At 39.7% G+C, this 19,779-nt stretch overlaps 1 protein-coding gene across 3 annotated transcripts in view; it reads right to left on the reverse strand.

Moving 5' to 3' along the window:
- Positions 1-1,669: 1,669 nt before the first annotated feature.
- The window catches only part of KDM5A (lysine demethylase 5A), a 51,140-nt gene continuing 33,030 nt past the window's right edge, over positions 1,670-19,779 (reverse strand). For 2 of the 3 annotated variants that reach the window (XM_030040590.2, XM_030040589.2), the window contains exons 19-28: positions 19,105-19,460; positions 18,444-18,582; positions 17,317-17,496; positions 15,636-15,797; positions 14,044-14,595; positions 13,108-13,251; positions 9,631-9,790; positions 9,122-9,342; positions 6,548-6,958; positions 1,670-4,351 (exon numbers count right to left, since the gene is read on the reverse strand). In XM_030040590.2, the coding sequence (XP_029896450.1) occupies positions 4,139-4,351; positions 6,548-6,958; positions 9,122-9,342; positions 9,631-9,790; positions 13,108-13,251; positions 14,044-14,595; positions 15,636-15,797; positions 17,317-17,496; positions 18,444-18,582; positions 19,105-19,460 (2,538 nt within the window). In that variant the 3' untranslated portion in view covers positions 1,670-4,138. Of the gene's footprint in view, positions 4,352-6,547; positions 6,959-9,121; positions 9,343-9,630; positions 9,791-10,886; positions 10,947-13,107; positions 13,252-14,043; positions 14,596-15,635; positions 15,798-17,316; positions 17,497-18,443; positions 18,583-19,104; positions 19,461-19,779 lie in introns of those variants that run through there. The other variant, XM_030040591.2, reaches the window with a different exon arrangement.

The following is a 19,779-nucleotide window of genomic DNA, read 5'->3' on the forward strand; positions in this document are numbered from 1 at the left end:
GACACTACTATTTTAAGTCTTACCCACCTGGGTGGTGGGATAGAGCACACTCAACTTTGCAGATGACACCAAACAATGTTGGTGGAGGACAGGAACGGGACAACCCAAAACATGGGAGGAGAGGGCTCCCATTCAGTTAGAACTTGAGTGATGTGCTGATGGAAAGTTTAAGTTCATCAGTCCTGCACTTGAGAAATAATAAACTAAGGGACCTGGGGCTAACAGCAGACACAATGAATAGGAGTCAGCTATGTGCCCCCTTGCAGCTATAAAGGCCAACCCCATACCAGGCTGCACAGTAAAAGCACAGCCAGCACACTCTTCAAGAAGCAACAGGCAAGCTACAGCAAGTGAATCTCTGACTGTACATTAGACCAAAGTTTGCACTGAAGATGCTACAAAACTGAAACAGGAAGACAGAGAGGTTGCCGAATGTCCATCCGTGGAAATACTTAAAACTTGATTGGACACAGCCCTGAAAAACTTGACCTACTTTCAAAGTCAGCCCTGCTTTGGTCAGGAGGTTGACACAGATGACCTCCAGAAGTCCCCCCAACCTAAATTACTCTATGATTCTAAAAACTGAAAAGATCAATGCAAACTTCACAGCGTGGCTAAGAACCACACAGACATCTGTTTGTTATCTTATGCTGTGTGACTGTATTCAAAGCCCTTAAGATAATTTCCATAATATCATCAGTCTTACCTTAAGCCCTCATTATCAAATAGTCCAGGCTGTACTAGCATTCAGCTACAGACGATCTGTCAAAAGCACAAATCCTAAATGTAACGATACTGAAGTTCAGGAGTGACATTTATCTCTATGCAAGTAAAGCTGCCCAATTCCAGGCCCTCATTCTCAAAAAAACACTTGAAACCTCATGGTTTGGATAAGATATACAACTCAAGTCCTGGCCATTTTTAGTTCCTCACAACAGCTCAGGTAATTTCTTTGACCTTTTGTGTCAGACACAGTAAGAGAAATAACATGAAGAGTGGCTAGTATCCTTTGTAGAATATAGCATTGAGACGTACCTTTCTAGATACACGAGCTAAGACTTTGTGTATACTGAGATTTTGTCCCCAAAGCTTGAGAGATTTTTTCCTACAGCTGTAGCAGACCCATAAGAAAATTAATTCCTTAGCTTAACTTGCTTGCTTCTTTGCATATGATTTTTATAAAAATTCAAAACCCTAAGATCTGGAGACAATACCACAGCTGTAGCTTTAGGTTTTTCAACCACTAACTACATATCTACAGATTTTTCCAAAAGTTAACATTTATTTGTAAGTTCATACTATTAGCAATCGTTTGATAGGAATTATGCTCTTAAAAAATAAGCTTGAACAGTAAGATGTAAAGCTAATAATGGTCTTTCGTTTATGAACGCCTTACCCAAAAGTAGATGAGACATCTGTAACTATAAAGTGTGGCAACCTCCTTTCGACAGTGTAATAAAGAGCCTCTCCATTTGATAATATGAAAAAGAGCTACTAAAAATGTGACATTTTGCACATAATTTGCACATTTTTCTGTTGTTTACTCTTTTCTATGCTTGTTATAAGCAGAATGATTGACCATTGCATCGTATAGCTGTTTGTTTCCTTCTCCTTCCAACTAGTGCTGCTTTTAACGCTCTCCACCACACCTTCTACTCAGAGAAACAGGAACATTCAATGCAGATTTACTAAAAGATCTCTTTTCCAGTTGATGGTAATTACATATAACAATGACTTTATCACAACAGAGAATGTAGGAATGGTTAAGAGGATACGCTCAGTGGCTAACAGGATGTGCTAACCATATTTTCCCTGTTGTGTCACGATTCTAGGAGTCAGGAAAGAATACAGAACACTGGGATTCTTTAAGAAATCTTGTACTAGTCTACTTCTGGAACGATTAAAACATCTGTGACAGATAGTCTATCCACTCCATATAGGGAAACATTTATGTAGTACCATCAGTTAAAGCTTGAAGGAAAGTAACATCTGTTCAAACCAGTTTACCAAAACTAAGCGTACATTGAGAAGAAAAAAATGTAACTGGAGGCAAAAGGAGGGTATGTCTAGCTATAGCATAGACTCCTTCATAAATAAGTAAACAAATAATACTCTTAAGCTTGCTAGGGTGCCCGTTCAGCCACATGCTTAACCACAGCTTGCTTTTGCTTTTAACACCATATCAGTCTTTAAGGAGCAGGAATTAGAAGTCTGTGCCCAATTTGGACTCAAAGCTCCCAAGACTCTTTATCTTCCGCCCTCCATCTTAGTTCTTTTTCTTTTGCACATCTTCCTCTTCCCAGGTAGCAGGCACAAATAAAACAAACCAATAAAGTTCGTCTACCTGAGCTGAATTTTTTTTTGGATGGATAATTCTGCCAGATAAATAAACTTCCAAATATTAGAGAACAAGAGAAGGGACACAGAACAGTCAAGACAGAACACTTTTGTTTTTGTCAATGTTTCTTTAAATCCCAATCCAGCTCCTAGTAAGACTGGACACTACTTACAACACTCCTAGAACTGCAGAAGAATGGAAACACAATAGGGAGCGAGTGGAGAGGGGGACAAGACAGCCCAGTGGCTGGCTTCAGACATTCACATACACAAAGCCAGCATCCACTGGAGTCATTAAGGCCCAGATGCCCCACTAATAGGAACAAACCCAAACACAAAGGTAGCACATGAAATGTATTTACCTATTTAAACACAGGCAGCTGGTCAAGCTAGAATGGGGAAGGTAACTGCTAATTCCTTGTACTACAAGGAAGGAATGGAGTAAAAAAACCCAAGCCCACGGGCAGGTTTTTGCTTTGTGAACCTCTGTCTGTGCTGCTGGTTAACAGTGGTAAGTATAAAAAAATCAAAGAAAAATAATCTATTTATAGAACAAGTCAGTAGTCTGAGACATTTAGAAAAAAGTAAAAACAAGTCCTTCTTTAAAAATGGATTTACTAAAACAACTGTCACCCAGGATGACCCCAAGCCCTCTGGTCCTCTGGCAAAGCCAGGGGCAACTTCAAACAAGAACTGTTGCTGATTGTACACTGGTACACATCCAGCAAAGCCAGCAGGGAGGGGGATTTGCGCTGCGAACAGTATCTGCAGACTGCTTGCTGGTATCGCTTGAGGCCATGCCCGTAGCCTGGTGATACTGGAAATAGTTGTGAGTGAAACTTTTCACAGAAGCACATGTCAGTGTAACCTCTGAGGTAAGTGGGCTGTCTTCTTTCCTTCCCATCCCTGGGTACAGATCACAGAAGCTGGTGCCCTGGGTGCTGTACCTCCTTGCCAGCTCCATCCTGCGTGAGACAACTTTAATGTGCAGGAGTGCAGAATTCTAAGCAAAGCCTAGAACAGGAGAGGGCAGCCCTGTGGAAAGGGAAGCACTCTGCTTTTCACAAGCTCTGGTCTAGCTAGACATCTTCATCAAGGTTTTCTGGCCCTCCTCAGGACAGGAAGATCAGCTGTTCCCCACTAAGGAAAAAATTTTGCCTAGTGGAGTAGAGTTGGGTTTCTTTTTTGGTAAACAGAACCTTTGCTGATTTCTGAGATCATGAGCTCCTCTGCCCTTTAGCTACAAAAGAGAAATTAAAAGAAATTCATCCACTTGCTCCCATCCTTATAGTGTAGTGTTAGCTGCCTGGATATGGAGGCAACTTAACTCTCCCAAGACATTGCCCTACTCACTGGGTTGGCATGGGGAGGCAAAAGATAACTTACAAAGTCACCTCCTTAGGGTAACCTGGTAGGCCTAAAAGCTGCAGCCTATGCCCACCAATTCCAGGCCAGCTCCACTGCCAACATGTACTTCTAACACCCTGAAGTGTCTAATCTAACAGCCTTGGGTTTGCTCAGTCTCCAAGAGCAACAGCCACACTCAGAGATGGAAATACTCGAGTCAAAAAACACTAGCTGGAACTCCTAATCAGGCGGTGGCTGCATAGATGAGTTGGTACCACTGTGCCTTGACGTCCCCATTGTATGAAGGAAGCCAGCTGTAAGGAAGGGACCAACTCTGCTGCAGGTCTGTACATCCTTGGAAGTGAAGCTCAGTGGCTACATTAGCTTCAAACCCTCTCTTTCTGAAGGGTTTCAGTGGTCCATTTCCCAAAAAGTTCCAAACATCGAGTAGCTGCTAACTTGTCTCCTTAAGATCTTCCATTGGTAGTTTGTAGCTCAATAAGAATGGAGGAGGTGGTGCATGAGCAGGGCTACTTGGTCCCTGCATTGGCTTCTTTGCACAGTTTATACAGATGTAATCCTCATTCTCAGCCATTTCTGGAGAGACACCAACACAAACTTGATGAAACCACTCATCGCAGCCACCATCACACTGCACCCAATCCACCTGCAAGAGATCAGATCAGCAACACATAGCACATTACAAGGAAAGACAGATAGGCATAGTTTCTATGAAGAAAATACCTTCTATTAAACCCACCTGATACACCTAGAACACAAAAGCTTTTGGGCACAAATTAAGGCCTTATAGAGCTTGTTTTAACAAGCTGCTTCAGTTTAATAAAAAATAACACTCTTCCAACAAACCTTGCTCCTCTTGCATCCTTAGACCACACCACCACAAACACACACTACTACTATTGAGGAAGATGACACTCAGCTCTCCTCAAATGAAAGACAGGTTATGCGAGAACACATTTAAAATAGGAGCATGCTCAGGGACAGTTACTTCAGCATAATTGAGAGTCTACAAATACACATCCTAAATTATATATATCCCCTTAGACCGCATTATCAAATAGTAGCTTTTGCAACTTAAAAAAATACAGAAAACAAAAGGACTTGATTACTGCTTTTGGCTAATAAAAAGCCACGTGACATCAGCAGCTTTAATACTTTTCTACCAGTTAGATATTGGGTATACAGCTGGCCACCAAATACCAAAAAAACGCACACAAACTCTAACTCCAAAGTGTCAGAACATTTAAGCTAAAGTATTTCAAACTTTGAGCTGAACTTGCTATAGAACAATTAAGAAAAGGCATAAAAAGTAAATTAAAGCCTAGGAAGGAAAAAAGATGAATTATTAGATTTCTGTAGTTCCCCGAGTAAAAGTACATGTTAATTTGAGACAGTGGGCAGAAACTGAGATCTGCAGGATAAGGAACACAGACTCTTAATTTTAATGGCATGCACTGGTACAGCTATAAAAATTGTTACTGCTGTAGTTCTGCCTTCACCTTGCAGGGGAATGTGACAATGAAAATATATTACAAAAATAACAGTAGTGGCAACCTATCTAAAATGAAGAAATATTATCAGCTCAAGATTTTACTTTAGTTTGTCAGAAAACTGCTCCTGAACAAATTTTTAAAAGTGACTAGTAATGGACACTAACAGCTGAAGCTTCAGTCATTACATTCCTGTATCTGCCATTTTTTACTTGTATGGCATTGACCTGTTGAATGTACAAAAATACATCCAACCTTATGGCAAGACAGTCATTCCGTTAAAAGCTTTGATTATACAACCAGTTTCACTTATGGCAGTTTGATAAATTTAGTACAACCTTCTTTATAATATGAATTTAAAGGCACTCTCCTCCTTCTTGCAATCTCAATTTCTGTAAAAATGTACTAATATGAGCTAATTATCATCTATGAAGTAAAGAGAACAGTGGTACAAAGATTGTATCATCTTTTGAGCGATTGAGTGTAATTTCTAACCTTGGTCTAAGTTTAAGACTTCAAAATTGGTCTTTTAACTGGTCTTTTTAAATGTTCTAATGAACACTTGAATTCTATGTTTCAATTTTGCAAAACAAGAAATAAAAGTTCTTGGTATTTGTAGCTGTCCCTACTCCCTCTTGTGCAAGCCAGTGCAGTACAGTGTCAATCCCACAGTTACTACTGGGAGTGGTTTTTTCCTTCTTTCTAAAAAGCAGAAAATAAACATTCTGAAAAAAAATTTTTTGATCATAAATTAGTCCATGTTAAAAGCTGACAATCAGGCAGTACCACAGAAAGAGGCAGATCAAGTTTCTTTTGTAATAATCCAATCAAGTCTAAAATCACTGATTATTTATCTCCAACAAGAAGTATGAAGCAATGCAGTTTGTAGATCCCCCAGCCTGCAGCATCACTGTTCACAGGCTGTAGGCAAGAAATACAGAAAATTTTTCATTTAGGAACCTTGCACATCCCACTTCTGTTCAGAAACACACTGAAGTCAGGAACATTTCTAGCTGAGTCAAAGAATTAATCCTCTGAATCAGCCAGTGCATGTTGCACATAGCTAGCAAAAAATTAAATAGCTTGAACAGGTTAAACTTCCTAACCAAGACAGAGGACCTTTTCCCAGATTCTAATTTTCCACCTTCTCCTGTTTTAAAGTACTTAAGAGAATAAGGAAGTTCTATAGTTTTATCTACTACATCTGTGTACCTAACGAAGTACTACTCAATCCTCTCTCACTTCTATCATACCACTTTTGTTGCTCATGCTGTTCAACCTAATTATTAAATTACACTGGGGTTTTCGACTTTGCATGGAATTGCCTATGACAGAACTAAGTGAAAACTCACTTTGTCCTTGCAGGGCCTCTGGCAGTTCTGTGCAGCACATACAGCATTCTCATCATCCGACTCTTCCGCTCCTGACCAGTCATACTTAGAAGGAATATCTAGAACCTTCTTCTCTCTTTTTTTCTCTGTGCTCTCCTTTGCTAGTTCCACCTTTGTGACAACTGTCTTCTCTCGCTTCTTCTTTCGCTCCTCTTCCTTAGCTAGTTTCTTTGCTAGCTTGTTTAGCTCCTTTGTCTTATCCATGGTGAGTTTTAGCTTCTTTTTCTTGGGTTTTTCCAGTTTTTTCAGCTCTTTAGATTTTTGCTTCATATCTCCAAAGAACTGCTCTGCTCTCTCCAGCTTTCGTTTCCGCTTCCTCTCAGAAGAGTCTCTCCCTCTCATTTTCAGTGGTTTCTCATCCATGCTGTCATCCTTCATAGAAAGAGTGAAAAGAGATTTTTTTTTTTTTCAAATGCAATTTTCCATATACTGCAAACCTGTGGTTTGAGAGGTGAACTTACCTCCACCATTACCCTGACACTGTATGAAGAAAGCTATTCAACAACATACTGTTACAGATTCTAAAGAAAAAGGGGCTCAACTTTCATTTCGCCATACTAGAAAAAAAATCGTAAGTGGTATCAACTGTGTCAAAGTACAATGAATCAAAAATGTCCAGTGCGAAAACTAAATCATCAGCAAGTGTAAGGAGGCAGAATAAGGAATAATTACAACTCCCTTCTCGCATTGCTTTTTAATAAAAGTTGAGAAGATTAATCATTTGTTACATGCTTTATTTTTCATCCTAGATCAGTCTTGTCTGTAATTATTTTTGAGAGAAAGCAATTGCTATTCTGGAGATTAAGAAAGAGCAATTGGTGAATTCTTACTCAAGCAAAAGAAGAAAGTTAACAGAACCATTATTTGAATAGCTTCCAAACTGGCACACATTGTAAATATCCTGGCATCATTAACAACTCTTAAATAGCAGATTCAGATCATAGTGAGGCTTAAAATTGGCAAACTCTGTCACACAGGTAGCATACACAGTGACAAGTTCTATTTATATCTAAAAGATTCACATGTATAGCTGTACAAACAGGACTGACAATTTCAGTTAATTCAACTATATACTTTAACCTTAATAATTAATAGATTAAGGACATACTATAAGCCAATAAAGACTCTGTTTTACTGTACATTACTTAATATAGCTACTCCACCCAAACCCAAATCCTCTGAAGATTATTTTACAAAAGTCTATTTACATGCAAAATAGGTAGACACAGAAAGGTATTCAATTCAAAATGAGCAGTTCCGGTCAAACAAGTATTCATAAGGGTTAAATAGAAAATGCCATAACACACACATCCTCTTAGCCCCCTCCCCCCCCCAAAAAAGCTGTGCTTAACTATTCATACAACAGTCTGGCATACTATTTATAAATTGTTATTTGCTGGCATTCAAACTGCTTCTTCAATCAGTTCCATGCCAAAACCATTACATTAAAAGAACATTAAGCTTATGAAGTGAAGTACTTGGGACAAAACATGGTAAAGCAGTACTTCTTTGGAGGCAGGGTCTGCTTTATACTACTGTCTTAAGTGATGGCAGTTTGGCAACACTTTGACTTATCCATTGTATACGGATGGCACTCAGAAAAGGAGACAACCCAACTAATATGCTCATCTAACCTCACTGTTCACAGCACGTAACCTTCCATCTTATATTACTGTACACTACCAAAAAGTCAAGAATGAACCATCTTCAATATATTTCCTGTGCAGTTCAGTAACCCAAAAAGCAATCATATACTCCATAACCACACATGGTCAAACTGACCCCTAACCTCAGCTGACAGACGATAAAGGAGGGGTTCCAGTACAGCTCCTCAACACAAGAGTTTACCTTCTCTTCCAGTGCACCCCTCATTCGCACACACCACTTACCTACTGCATGAATGAGGCTAAGTGATTTGGACTAGACCTCAGAATCAGCAGATAAGCCTGCCTCATTCATTGTCAGCTGAGCAGTGATCAGCACATCTTCACAGTATGTTAATAAAAAAATTGCTATGTCTATGTTATTCTGAGGAAGAATAGGAATCTTATTACCTGCATTACCAAACCATGTTTTATTAAAAAAAGTGTTCTTTCCCCAGTAACAAAAAAAGTTCAGCAACATACAAGTATCAAGTTGTATAAACTAAGTGCAGACTTTTCATCTTCCTAAATGTTTCTTGTAATTCTTTTGCAGATCAGTTTTGATTCCAAGAGTAATTGAGAACAGCATTTCCTTCCCTAACCTTGTATTTTCTAAAATAAGGTTTGCATATGGAACTGCCTGAGAAAACTGTTCTAAATATGGTTAATTGTGGAGGACAGTGCTACAGCATGAGTGATCAAGAATTGAATTTTTGGATCTCTTATTCTGTTATTTTCTGGAATCTACTATTCCCCAGTTGAAATCCAAACGTGTCAAGTAACTAAGCACTCAACTACCCAAGATTATATTTAAAAAAAAAAAAATACCAACACCAAAATAATGTGGGTTGTGGGGTTTTTTTGTACCAGAGTATTTCTTCAAGTTCCATACCTCCATGACATGAAGGAATCTGTCTTCAGAGGGTGGATGAGTAGCCTGTAAAATCCGCCAGATGTGCTGCGTCTCATCCAGTGATACCTCTAGTAGATCTCCTACCATCATTAGATCTTCTAGCTGAGCTTTCGCTCCAGGTGACAGCTCCAATACAGGGGGCTCCAAACTGCGAGGTACCAGTGGACTCTTCCGAGGCTGCTTCCTTGGAGTGCTAGAACCTTTCAGACAGAAAGGAAGTCATACAAGGATAAAAGGAAGAGATAAAAAACAAAAGAAATGACATAGTTTCTGCAACAACAATCTAAGGAGGGAGACAATCCCAAGCAAAAACATTGACATAGGTTTATATATCGGACTTCAGAAAACTAACTGCAATGTAACACTACCTTCTTCCAAACAACATATCCTTTACAACTAGCACAGGTAACAGAGCAGTTACCCTCCTTACTGACTGCTCATCCCAGCTGTCTGTTCAATTTTATCTCAATGTATACAAAAGCAAATACCTTGAGAGCAGCTTTTAGAAGCAGACGAATACGCATGTTCGGCACAGAATGAGGGAGCAGTCCACATGTGTGTCACCACTTCCTCTGATTTAATGGGGATTTCCTCATCACAAAACAAATTTGGCTCCAAGCTGCTAGAAGATTTTACACTGGCATTGTCCTGAAAAAGACCCACAGAAAACATGTAACATCTGGATCCAGAAAATACCTACTTTGAAGTAAATTCTACTAAGACTGACCAATCTGGTGTTCCTAAAACCCTACTTTGAAGCACCCCACCAGAGACACCAAGACCACGTAAAAGGTACAAGTTACATCCCTACTTAAATAGTGGATGAACACAGCAACTATGAAGATAGGTCAACAGATTTATAGCTAGTGCATGAGAAACACTGGAAAATTTCCCCCACTCAGCAGTTCCTCAAGCATGGTCTTCAGAAGTCAACATAATGAACAGAGGCTTACTCTTAGCCTATATAATTTTTTTTTTTTTTGCTTGAAAAATTTGACTGCAAGACCATCAAGACCAGCATCTTTAGTAAAGCAGGGGTATGCTGAGTAAATGATGTTTACTGTAGAAAGAAATTATTAAAGATCTTATAGGTGAGGAAAACCAGGGTGTTCCCAGCATAGCAACAACATCAACACAATGGCAAACAATCAAATGTTGCCCTGGGATCAGGACTTTTATGGCAGTCTTGAACCATTTTAAGATAGGGCCAAACACTGAAAGGAACAGGGCTGTCAAGACTGTTGTGAGTATTTCCATGAACAGAATATGATGGCATTGGCTTGTGCTCAGCTCAATGCATTGTGTAGGATGGCTGCTTGACTTTTTAGATGCATCACGCTCTGAAATGGGACACATGCCTTCAGGTGCAGGTGGATCCATTAAGAGAAAAGATACTAGGAATCTCTTAGCAGTGGGAGAAGCTTTGTTTGACTTTGCATTACATTAGGCAGAGAATCCAGAGAAGGCACAAGCCCATTTGAGTAGATTCCCTGATGCTCCCTATTACTAACTTCTCCCTCTTCTTACTCACCCCTGCAGGTGAAATTAATAATCTCCTCAACCAGCTATTTCCACAACAACTCCCAGAACTTAGCTACCCCATCACATTTGTGATGAAACTGGCCAACGCATTAAACATACTTAGCATCCCATGTAAGACTGAAATCTTTCAGAAAACAACAAAAACCAAGAAGCTGGCTTAAAAGAAGAGAAAGGCTGTAGAGCAGTTATTGACAATATTTACCTGAAGATTAGCCGTGTGGGTCCCAAAATGGCCAACTCAGGAAATTGTACCACCCAGACACTGTCATTTCATGACATAAAAAGGGAGTTTGAGAATGTAATCTCTCTCTGGCTTTCAGTTACACTCTTAAAAGGAAGTGAAGTGCACACTAATGATTTCAGTACAGAACCAGAAGTGGGAAATTCAGATTTAAGTTGCCCAGATGAAAAGGTAGAATAAATATATTCAGAAAGAGGAAGATATTTCTCCATAGTAAAGGTTTCTACATAGTAAAGGTTGTATATCTCATGTAATATCTTGTTCTGGATATCACATTATACTAAAGAAAGTTCAGGGCCAATAAGCAAATTAATAAAAAGGTATCACCATTTGGTGGCCATAGGCAACACAGGTGCAAAGGAATGAGAAAAAATACATGAGAAAAAAATGAAGGCAATTAAAGGTGAAATTTTACAGTAAATTTGACCAGTGAATTTGTCTGACTGTTTGGAATAAATCTTAAAACAAGTCTAGTTATTGCACTCATAATGAAGTATTTGCTGGCAAGAATCATGTTTTAATTAGAAGAAGCACAATATAATCAAACAGGCCTTTTCACATGTTTTTTAACCACTGCTGCACTTGAGATGTCTGAGACCGTGGTTTTGGAAATACAGTCTATGGACCCTTAGGGATCCAAGGATTACTTCTACAAGGTCCATAGGAAGTATTAAGAGCAAATTCATACATGATGCATCATAATCTATATACTTTTTTTTAACACATCACTCCACTGGAAAATGTTTATAGATCACAAACTGAAAAAACCCAACCCTTGAAAGCCAACAGTATAAAAATAATTAAACTCTGAGCAACTTTGCTAGCTCTTTTGAACTTTGCTGCTTCTAGTTCAGACCTGAAGAATTCGGTTGCCTGAAAATTTGTCTTCTATTCCTACTATGTTAGCTGACCTACCAAAAGACATTTTGGGCCCCTATCAGCTTTACTTCAACGGATCTTTATTTTTAGGTTTTTCCAATTACATATAGTGATGAACAGCCAAATCAAAAGGGCTAAGTAACAGACTTTGAAATCATGACAACAGAATCATTATACAAATGAAACTAGACTCCTGCAAAACCCTCAGATCCTGACAAGCATATGCCATTTTTCTTGACGTATGCTTTATCACAGCCTCAGAAAATGCCACATCTTTCAGAAATCCCTTATTATGACTCCTGATGCAAAGAACAGTTTGGAAATTATTATTTTTTTTTTATATAAAACTAATTTAATTAAAAGCTGTAACATCCAATTGCCATGTACTCTTGTTGGCATTTCACATAGGACTGTAAGACAAATGTGTTTATTTGCATAAAGCTGCCTAGAAACAAAATACTAAGAGACTGAGGCAAATCATACCTGGAAAATTTGCTGTCCCTTTATAAACCAGAAGAGCTGCCTCAGAAGAATTTAAGCTAGCATCTTTTAAGGTAGATATGACACTATCACTAAGAAGAAAACACTGCACAAGAAGAAACAGCGGCATTGATTTTGACTCTACATATATCAAAAGGACATTTCAGAAGTTCTGAAGTGAAACACTTGGCTATCTCTACAATTGCCTTTTCTCATGACACTTCTTCTCTAATTAATATATTTTAAAAATTTAACTGCAGTTACAATTTCTGAACTGAATCCAGACACTAATTTTACAACATGATCCAGACATCTAGTTCTGAGTATTTCCACACATCCAAAATTGAACAGATATACCTCCTTTATACGAGGGCTGAATGAAAAGAAAGGTATGGAAACGTGAAAGCAGCTCTGGCATCAGGAAACTTGGTACAGCATATGCAGTTTTCAAAGACTAATTTTTTGCTGTAGCAAAAACTGTTGAAGAACTCTCCACATAGACACTTATATGATGTTTATGATTCATGGTGTCTCTGAATGGGGCATAAAGACAACGTCCGTCCTCCATGGTATTATAAATACAAATCCCTTGAAAAGTGTATCTTTTTCCTTAGCACTAAAAAGCACCTTCTGAAACTCAATCACAGGACATTTGGAAATTTTGAATAAAAGCGTTACAAAAATTCCCCTTCTGCAACAGGAACCTGGGCAGAATGTATAGAGATAGCTTCAGATAAGAAAAATATTCTTAAATAAATTGAATTAATAAAAAACAGGTGTTCTAGATTAATTCCATGTAGACAAGCCAAACTGGACTACTTACCTTTATGTCATAGCCATACGTCTCCCTGATGTCTTCATCAGAGTCTGTCTCTTCATCATCATAATCTAAAGTCTGCCGTGGGGATGAGGACACACTCCCTATCACTCTGTTAAAGGCTGATTGCTGGAAACTAGTCAAGTGTCCCTAAGATAAAAATGGAATATAGGAATGAAACAATAAAATTTCCAGAAAAATCTATAAAAAAGCTGAGTTACTGACAAAGAAAACAGTGGTTCTTTTGGCCTGAGTGTAACTGCCTAGGCAGTCACAGAAAAGCCTAGTTATAGCCAGATGTGAAGAAAAATAGGCAAATATCCAAGGAAAAGGTTCTATTACATTTTATTTCCATGTTTGTGAATAATAGTGACTAGAAAGATCTAGATATTGCTGTTCAGTGCTACCAAATTATAGCCTGTGGTTGTACAAACTTCTTCACCACAGCATCATCTGATTACTGGTCTCAATCTCAAGATGAAGAGGTCAGCTGTAAAAGTACCAGTGTTTGCCTATAGTCCTCACTGGAATTTACTAACAGGACACCAACTGCCTGAGAATGACAACCCATGAGAAATTATAAATATTGAGACCTTCAATTCTGTCAAGAGGGAAATGGAATTTGGACACCAAAGCAGCCACTGCTTTACACATCTTCAGGCTCTCAGCCAGCTGTTACATCTGAACCAGGGTTTCTTACAAGCACCTTCAATGGTTGCTATTGACAGTGAGTACAAAGTACAGGCCTGTCCCCGGAGCACCCTGTAACTGACTGAAGCCAGCCATAGCCTGAGGAGCACTGAACTAGATAATTTTGGTATGTCTAATTCTCAGCCTTTAATTGCCCTCCCCTCTCCCCCAAGCTTCTCCAAGAAAGGTAAGGCATTTAGACACACCCCAGAAGGACAAGCATGGTAAAGAGCAAGATATCCACATCTCTACCTGCAGGTCTGGGTTAGCTGCTGCTTTCTGGAGCTCTGCACTGATTATTTTCTCTGTCTTCTCCCGTGCTGCCTGCTCCACCATTCGCTGGCTGAGCACAGAAAGCTTAGCCAAAGCAGAGGACAACTCGTCAGTGGCCAAAGCCTGCCGCGCTCGGTCCTGCCAACTCATGGCACGTTCTGTCAAGCACTGCAATGCTTCCCCTTCTGGCAGCCGTACAGGCAGCTTCTGCAGGGACACCAGCAGAGACAGTATTGTCTCAAGCCGTGGCCTTCGAGAACGCATGCAAAGTGGACACAGAAACTTTACTTCTTTGGCCTGCCAACTAGAGCCCTTCTTCTGAGAACTTGTTTTGGGAAGGGGCACGCAGCCACTATGAAACCAGTCTTTGCACAGCTCACACTGTAGCATGAATCCACTAGCTGTTTTGCGGCAGATACAGAATTTGACTTCTTCGATCCGATCCACCATAGTCATCTTGGCCAGGTTAGCTGCCCTGAGAGCATGCATGGCTTCAATCTCCTTCTGTTCCCGCTCCTTGAATATAGCCACCTACCCAGCAAAGACAAAACACAGTTCATGACCTTCACAGCTAAGAGAGATCACATTTATTAGCAATGTCAGAAAAGGGAAAAAAACCCAACTCCAAAACGTATGGAGATCTTCCCACTTAAACTAGCCCAAAATTTAGGAACTGTGTGACCTAATTAAAACTTTAGCTAAAATACCTCCCCCTCAATTACTCATTAGTCCCCTGAGTCCTTCTGACAGAGACTTTATGTAAACTTTAGATAATGTTCTCTGTATCTACAAAGTTTCTGAAGTTCATAATTAAATCTATCATAAGGCACCAGAAGAATAGGTTTTGACTCCAGGAAAGAAGTCAGAATCCATTCCACCCACCTGTCTACCGAGACAATGCAGCTGAGCATTGTTTCAATGTTGACTCAGCACCAGGAGTGTGAGACTGACCACCTATCTCCTGAAGCAACTTGCATTTCCTCAGTGTCTCCATTCAAGTAACTATTACAAAGCATACTAAGGTAAAATAGACTGTGTATATGGCACATCATTGAGCCTGCATATATTTTTTTTGTTCCTGGAGAAAGGGAAGCCAGATGACAGCAAACTCTTCTGATAAACTGCATCAATATCCTCCCAACAAGGAGGAATCAAATATAACATTCCCCCCAGCCCAGTTTCTATGACCAATAACTTCCAGGCTGCCCTCAAAATCAACCTAACCAAATATGTCTTGGTACTGTTCAAGGTAGAGCTGCACTTCATTCCACATTTTGACGGGATTTCAATAATTGTTAATAATACTAGATGAGCAGCCACAGATATTAACCCAAGAGCATTTAAGTCTTACACATAGCCCAACACATATTAAATACCAGCACTTACGCTCTGAATTGTGCTTCCCTCTACTTTCACTACAATTAAAGCTGAACTATATTCTTGTGTCAAACATATTATGAGATATAAGTTTCAGTGAGATTAATTTATCAGTTCTTCCATAAGATTTCTACACAGATTAGAGACAAATTAAACCCACGTATCAGGAGACACTACCTCTCATTGCTCCTTACCACAGCTGCAGTGTCCCTGGCCTCCTCCAGCCCATCTTCCAGTTCACTTAGGGATTCCAAGTCAAGATCTTTCTCCTTTTCCTTCTCCATCAATTCCTTTGCCCTCTTCCGCCTATTCTTACTGCTCCCATAAACACCAATATCAGTCCGAGGGCTCAGAACCTGTAAACACCAAGAAAACTTATACTGTCAGAGCCAAGGATGCCAAGAACAGAAAAAAGTTCTGATCTATAATGTTATGATTTCAGGGACACGTATGAGAACGTCTAATAAAGGAATTACAACAGAGTCATCAGAGAGCAAAAAATACTCGGTAATCTAACACCTTTGATATCTGTCAATTAATGCTAGGAAGAGGAGAAATGAACGGAAAAGGATACAAGTATTTCATACCATATGGAATTTGAATGTAATCAGCACCACAGTGATGTGGCAGGTCAACTTGAAAGCCACTGTGTTTTCATAATTAAATTACAAAATCTATTCAAATTAAGCTGTCATATATACAGTTAACTGAAATATTGTATGCAGTTAGATATCAGTAGTTCAACATTCACTTCAAGTGCCTTCATCAATTTCAAGTCTTAAAGATCTGCCATGATTTCCTATTTACATCAGCATTTAGTGGCTGAAACAAAACTAAAAAATATGCTATGAGCCTTTTAATATCAAACATGAGAGGCTGCAAAGCACTTTTAAGGACAAGAATTAAATTTTAAGTAATCTTGATTAGTTGGAAGGCATACTTAAATATAAAATCTATCAAATTAAATTCAATATAGTAAAGTTCAAATTGATACATTTAGGAAAACAAACAGTCAAATGCAAAACCAGTACACATTAAATAACTAGTTAGGCAGAAAAAATACAGAGAAAAAATTTGGACCTAGAGTGCATCATAAACTGAACAGAAATCAGTGTGGTTATGTTGCAATCGGGGCAGATCCCATTGGGAAACATTAAACAGCAGTATCCCCTTTGAGACACAAGATATAATTACTGCACTTCACATGGCACTAGGGAAGCTATAATGAGAAGATTCTGTCTGGTTTTGGACATCACACTAGCAGTGAGGACAAACTGCAGAGAATAGCAACAAGATAAGAGTATGAAAAATACAGCCTACAAGAAAGCATTGAAAGAACTGGAAATGTTTTCCCTAGAAAAAGGAAGCCTGTCAAGAAGATATAATAAATCTTCAAACACATGAATGATTTTTATAAAAAAAAAGACAATGACTACATTCATAGTGAAATAAAGAGTAGCTGACTGATTTTATAAGCTGTTTAACTATAAGAAAAATTATCTAATCCATTTTCTTAGAATTTAAGCAGTGGAACAAGGTAAACATCCATCAGTTAAAGACAGCTTCTACGTCCATTTCAGGCCTGCATTTCCACACTTACACAAAAAAAGAAATCCTCCTCTTTCCCTCCCAAAAAAGAGAGTTTTGTTTCTTCAAAAGTAACAGTTGAGGTTGTCTATACCTAAAACAAAACTAACCAAACATGGACTTTTTGCCTTTTCCAGTGTTTTCACCCAAGAACAGCTGAAGTTTTTTATTATATTCTATTATCAAAAGGAGCTGTAATCTACTGTAACTGAACCAGCTGTTCCCTCCAGACCACAGAGGGCCATCAAGATCAGTTTCTGAAGGCTGACAGAAGGGTCTGTTGCTCACCTGTAACAGACTGTAGCTTGAGTTCTTCTTCAGGAAGGTCCTTCCTGTGCGCTCTCTCCAGCCACGTGCTGCAGCTACTTGCGACTCCAGCTGTGGCAGGGCATCAAGACGCACTGGTATTGGTCGGCCTTTGGCAGACAAGCTCTCCAGTTGCTCCAAGTAGGCATAGTTGCTCCCATTCTGGGGTAAAAGAAATTTTTCTAAGCCAACGATTCCACCATTATATCAGTGGGCAGCTTAATTTCAAGCCATATACTATTTTGTCACCAGCTAAAATAGATTTCCATAAGAAAGGAAAGGAGGGCAATGTTTCAATCTTACTGGTATTTTAAAAAACTACCTCATACAGTTTTTATTTTAACAGTCATTCTGACTTGGCCAGCTGCCTTAGGGAGTAAGACAATCCATTTCTAGATGGTTGTCTTAAATGCTGTCTGCTTAACAGCAAGCTACTATATCTGAGAGTTGTACAGGGGCTGATGTGAAACCAACTGGGATTCTCACTTCAGTTCCCAACAAATACCTGATATAAGAATAGCAGTTGCAATCCAGAGATTAACACCCAGAAACATCACAGAAGCCATCTCCCTTTTGGATCAAGTTGCATGGGTAGACCAATAGAAGGGGAGGGTACTGACCTAACGATGTCATAACTTCATCTATTTCAGATTGAAAATTTTGGCCATCAGTGCCATTAAATCTTACACCATTTGGGGGAGAAAAAGCGAACAAAATAAAAAAACCATTTCCATAGCCAGCTCCAAAACTGAAGACCTGTGAGCAGAACATCTTCTGCTGCAGCTAAGTATTTCCAGTGACAGTATGCAGAATAGTTTCAATACCAAATACCCTTTGAGAGTTACATTTGTATCATAATGAATTTGCTGGCTTTTACATCCCCAATGAAATGCATAAAAGGAAGGGAAATAGAAATTGGATAGCCAACAGGGAAACACCAGCACAAAAAGAAAAAGAAATTCAAGCACATGAGCTATGATAAGCACATTTAACAGCTATAGCAAGGCTTCCCTTCAGGTCACCTTTGTGGGTAGAGGGGCTGGGAATAAAGAACATGTCTAAATAAAAGAATGGAAGCAGAAGATTCCAGTCCCTGCTGTAACCCCTACCTGAATGGCCTCCACTTTGGCTGTCCAGTCTCTAGCCCGCTGCAGGGCTTCTTTCAGTGCCAGCACATTGGGCAGGTAAGCAGGGATGTTCTTTGCTTCATTCACGATGCCCTCCAGAGCCATCATACTTTGGCGTGGTCTAGAGTAAGAAAAACCCAATTCCAGCCTTCTCTCAAAATGCCAGTCAACTAAAGCCATGAATTGGCCAGGCTAGTGATGCAACTTCATCACTACACTGCAGTGTGGGATACCATGGCTCAATTCTTGGAGGGCGCTACTGGCTACCAAAGAACAGGAGAGGTGAGAAAGCTGATGGACTTTGCACAATTAAGTTCAAAAGGGCATAGCATCAGAACTCCTTAACATCGAGGAAGCTGTCTCGTGTAGCATACTCGGTGTTTTTTGTTGAGGGGGATGAACAGCAAAGACAGCGGCAACACTCACAGCCTCCTGCCACTGTGCAACATGATAGGGAGTCAACTGTTCTGCAATTCATCAACAACCTCAAATCCAACTCTTGAGCAATCAAACTGCTAGGAGTTAAACAAAACCAAACCGCATTACAGCTTCAAAGCCCCTACTTTTCACCACACTCCTCAAAAGAGGCTGAGAATCCTGGAAGAGTGTAAGCTGTAAGAACAGTTTGCAAAGGAACACTCACCTGGCCTGGAGGCAGACCTTGGCCTTCTCCTCCCACCTCTCTGAGACTGTAAGCAGCTCCTGCAGCTCAGCCATGGCTTTCTCTACAGCATGGTGTGGTGCCAAGCCCACACCTGAGTCAATCAGCTTCTTCATCACATCTAGGGTGACCCTCTGGGGATCCAAGAGGGTGGACCTCACCTCATCCAGCCACCGTGCCTGCTGCAGTTCTTGCTTCAACCTTGGCAGTTCAGGAAGTTCTACATAAAGGCCAGAGCCCATGTCTATCAGCTCCTGCAGCTTGGAAGAGTCTGGGATCTCATCCATCATAGCTTCTTGAGCACGCTCATGAAATTCTTCCACATCATCAAGAAGATTCTGAAGTAGCATACAGTACAAATCAATTAGGAAAAAATGCCCATACAATCAAAAGGGAAAGTTGACTGAAGGATCATTCAGCTGTCAATTTGTATATGATCATCACATTATCAGTCAGAGCTTCTACACACAATGCCACCCAGTTGTCACAAGCCATCAAGTCTGATCCATATTAACTAACAGACCATCTAAACTCATTTGGTGGCCCAATGTTTCATCCACAAGGCATATTAGTTGCATCAAACTCTGCACCTAAAATAGTACAACTGCAACTGACCACAGCTCCCAGCAAAACAGAATATTAAGCATCGCCCGGACA

This window comes from Aquila chrysaetos, chromosome 17, assembly GCF_900496995.4.
Source record: "Aquila chrysaetos chrysaetos chromosome 17, bAquChr1.4, whole genome shotgun sequence".
In the NCBI taxonomy this organism is placed as follows: domain Eukaryota; kingdom Metazoa; phylum Chordata; class Aves; order Accipitriformes; family Accipitridae; genus Aquila; species Aquila chrysaetos.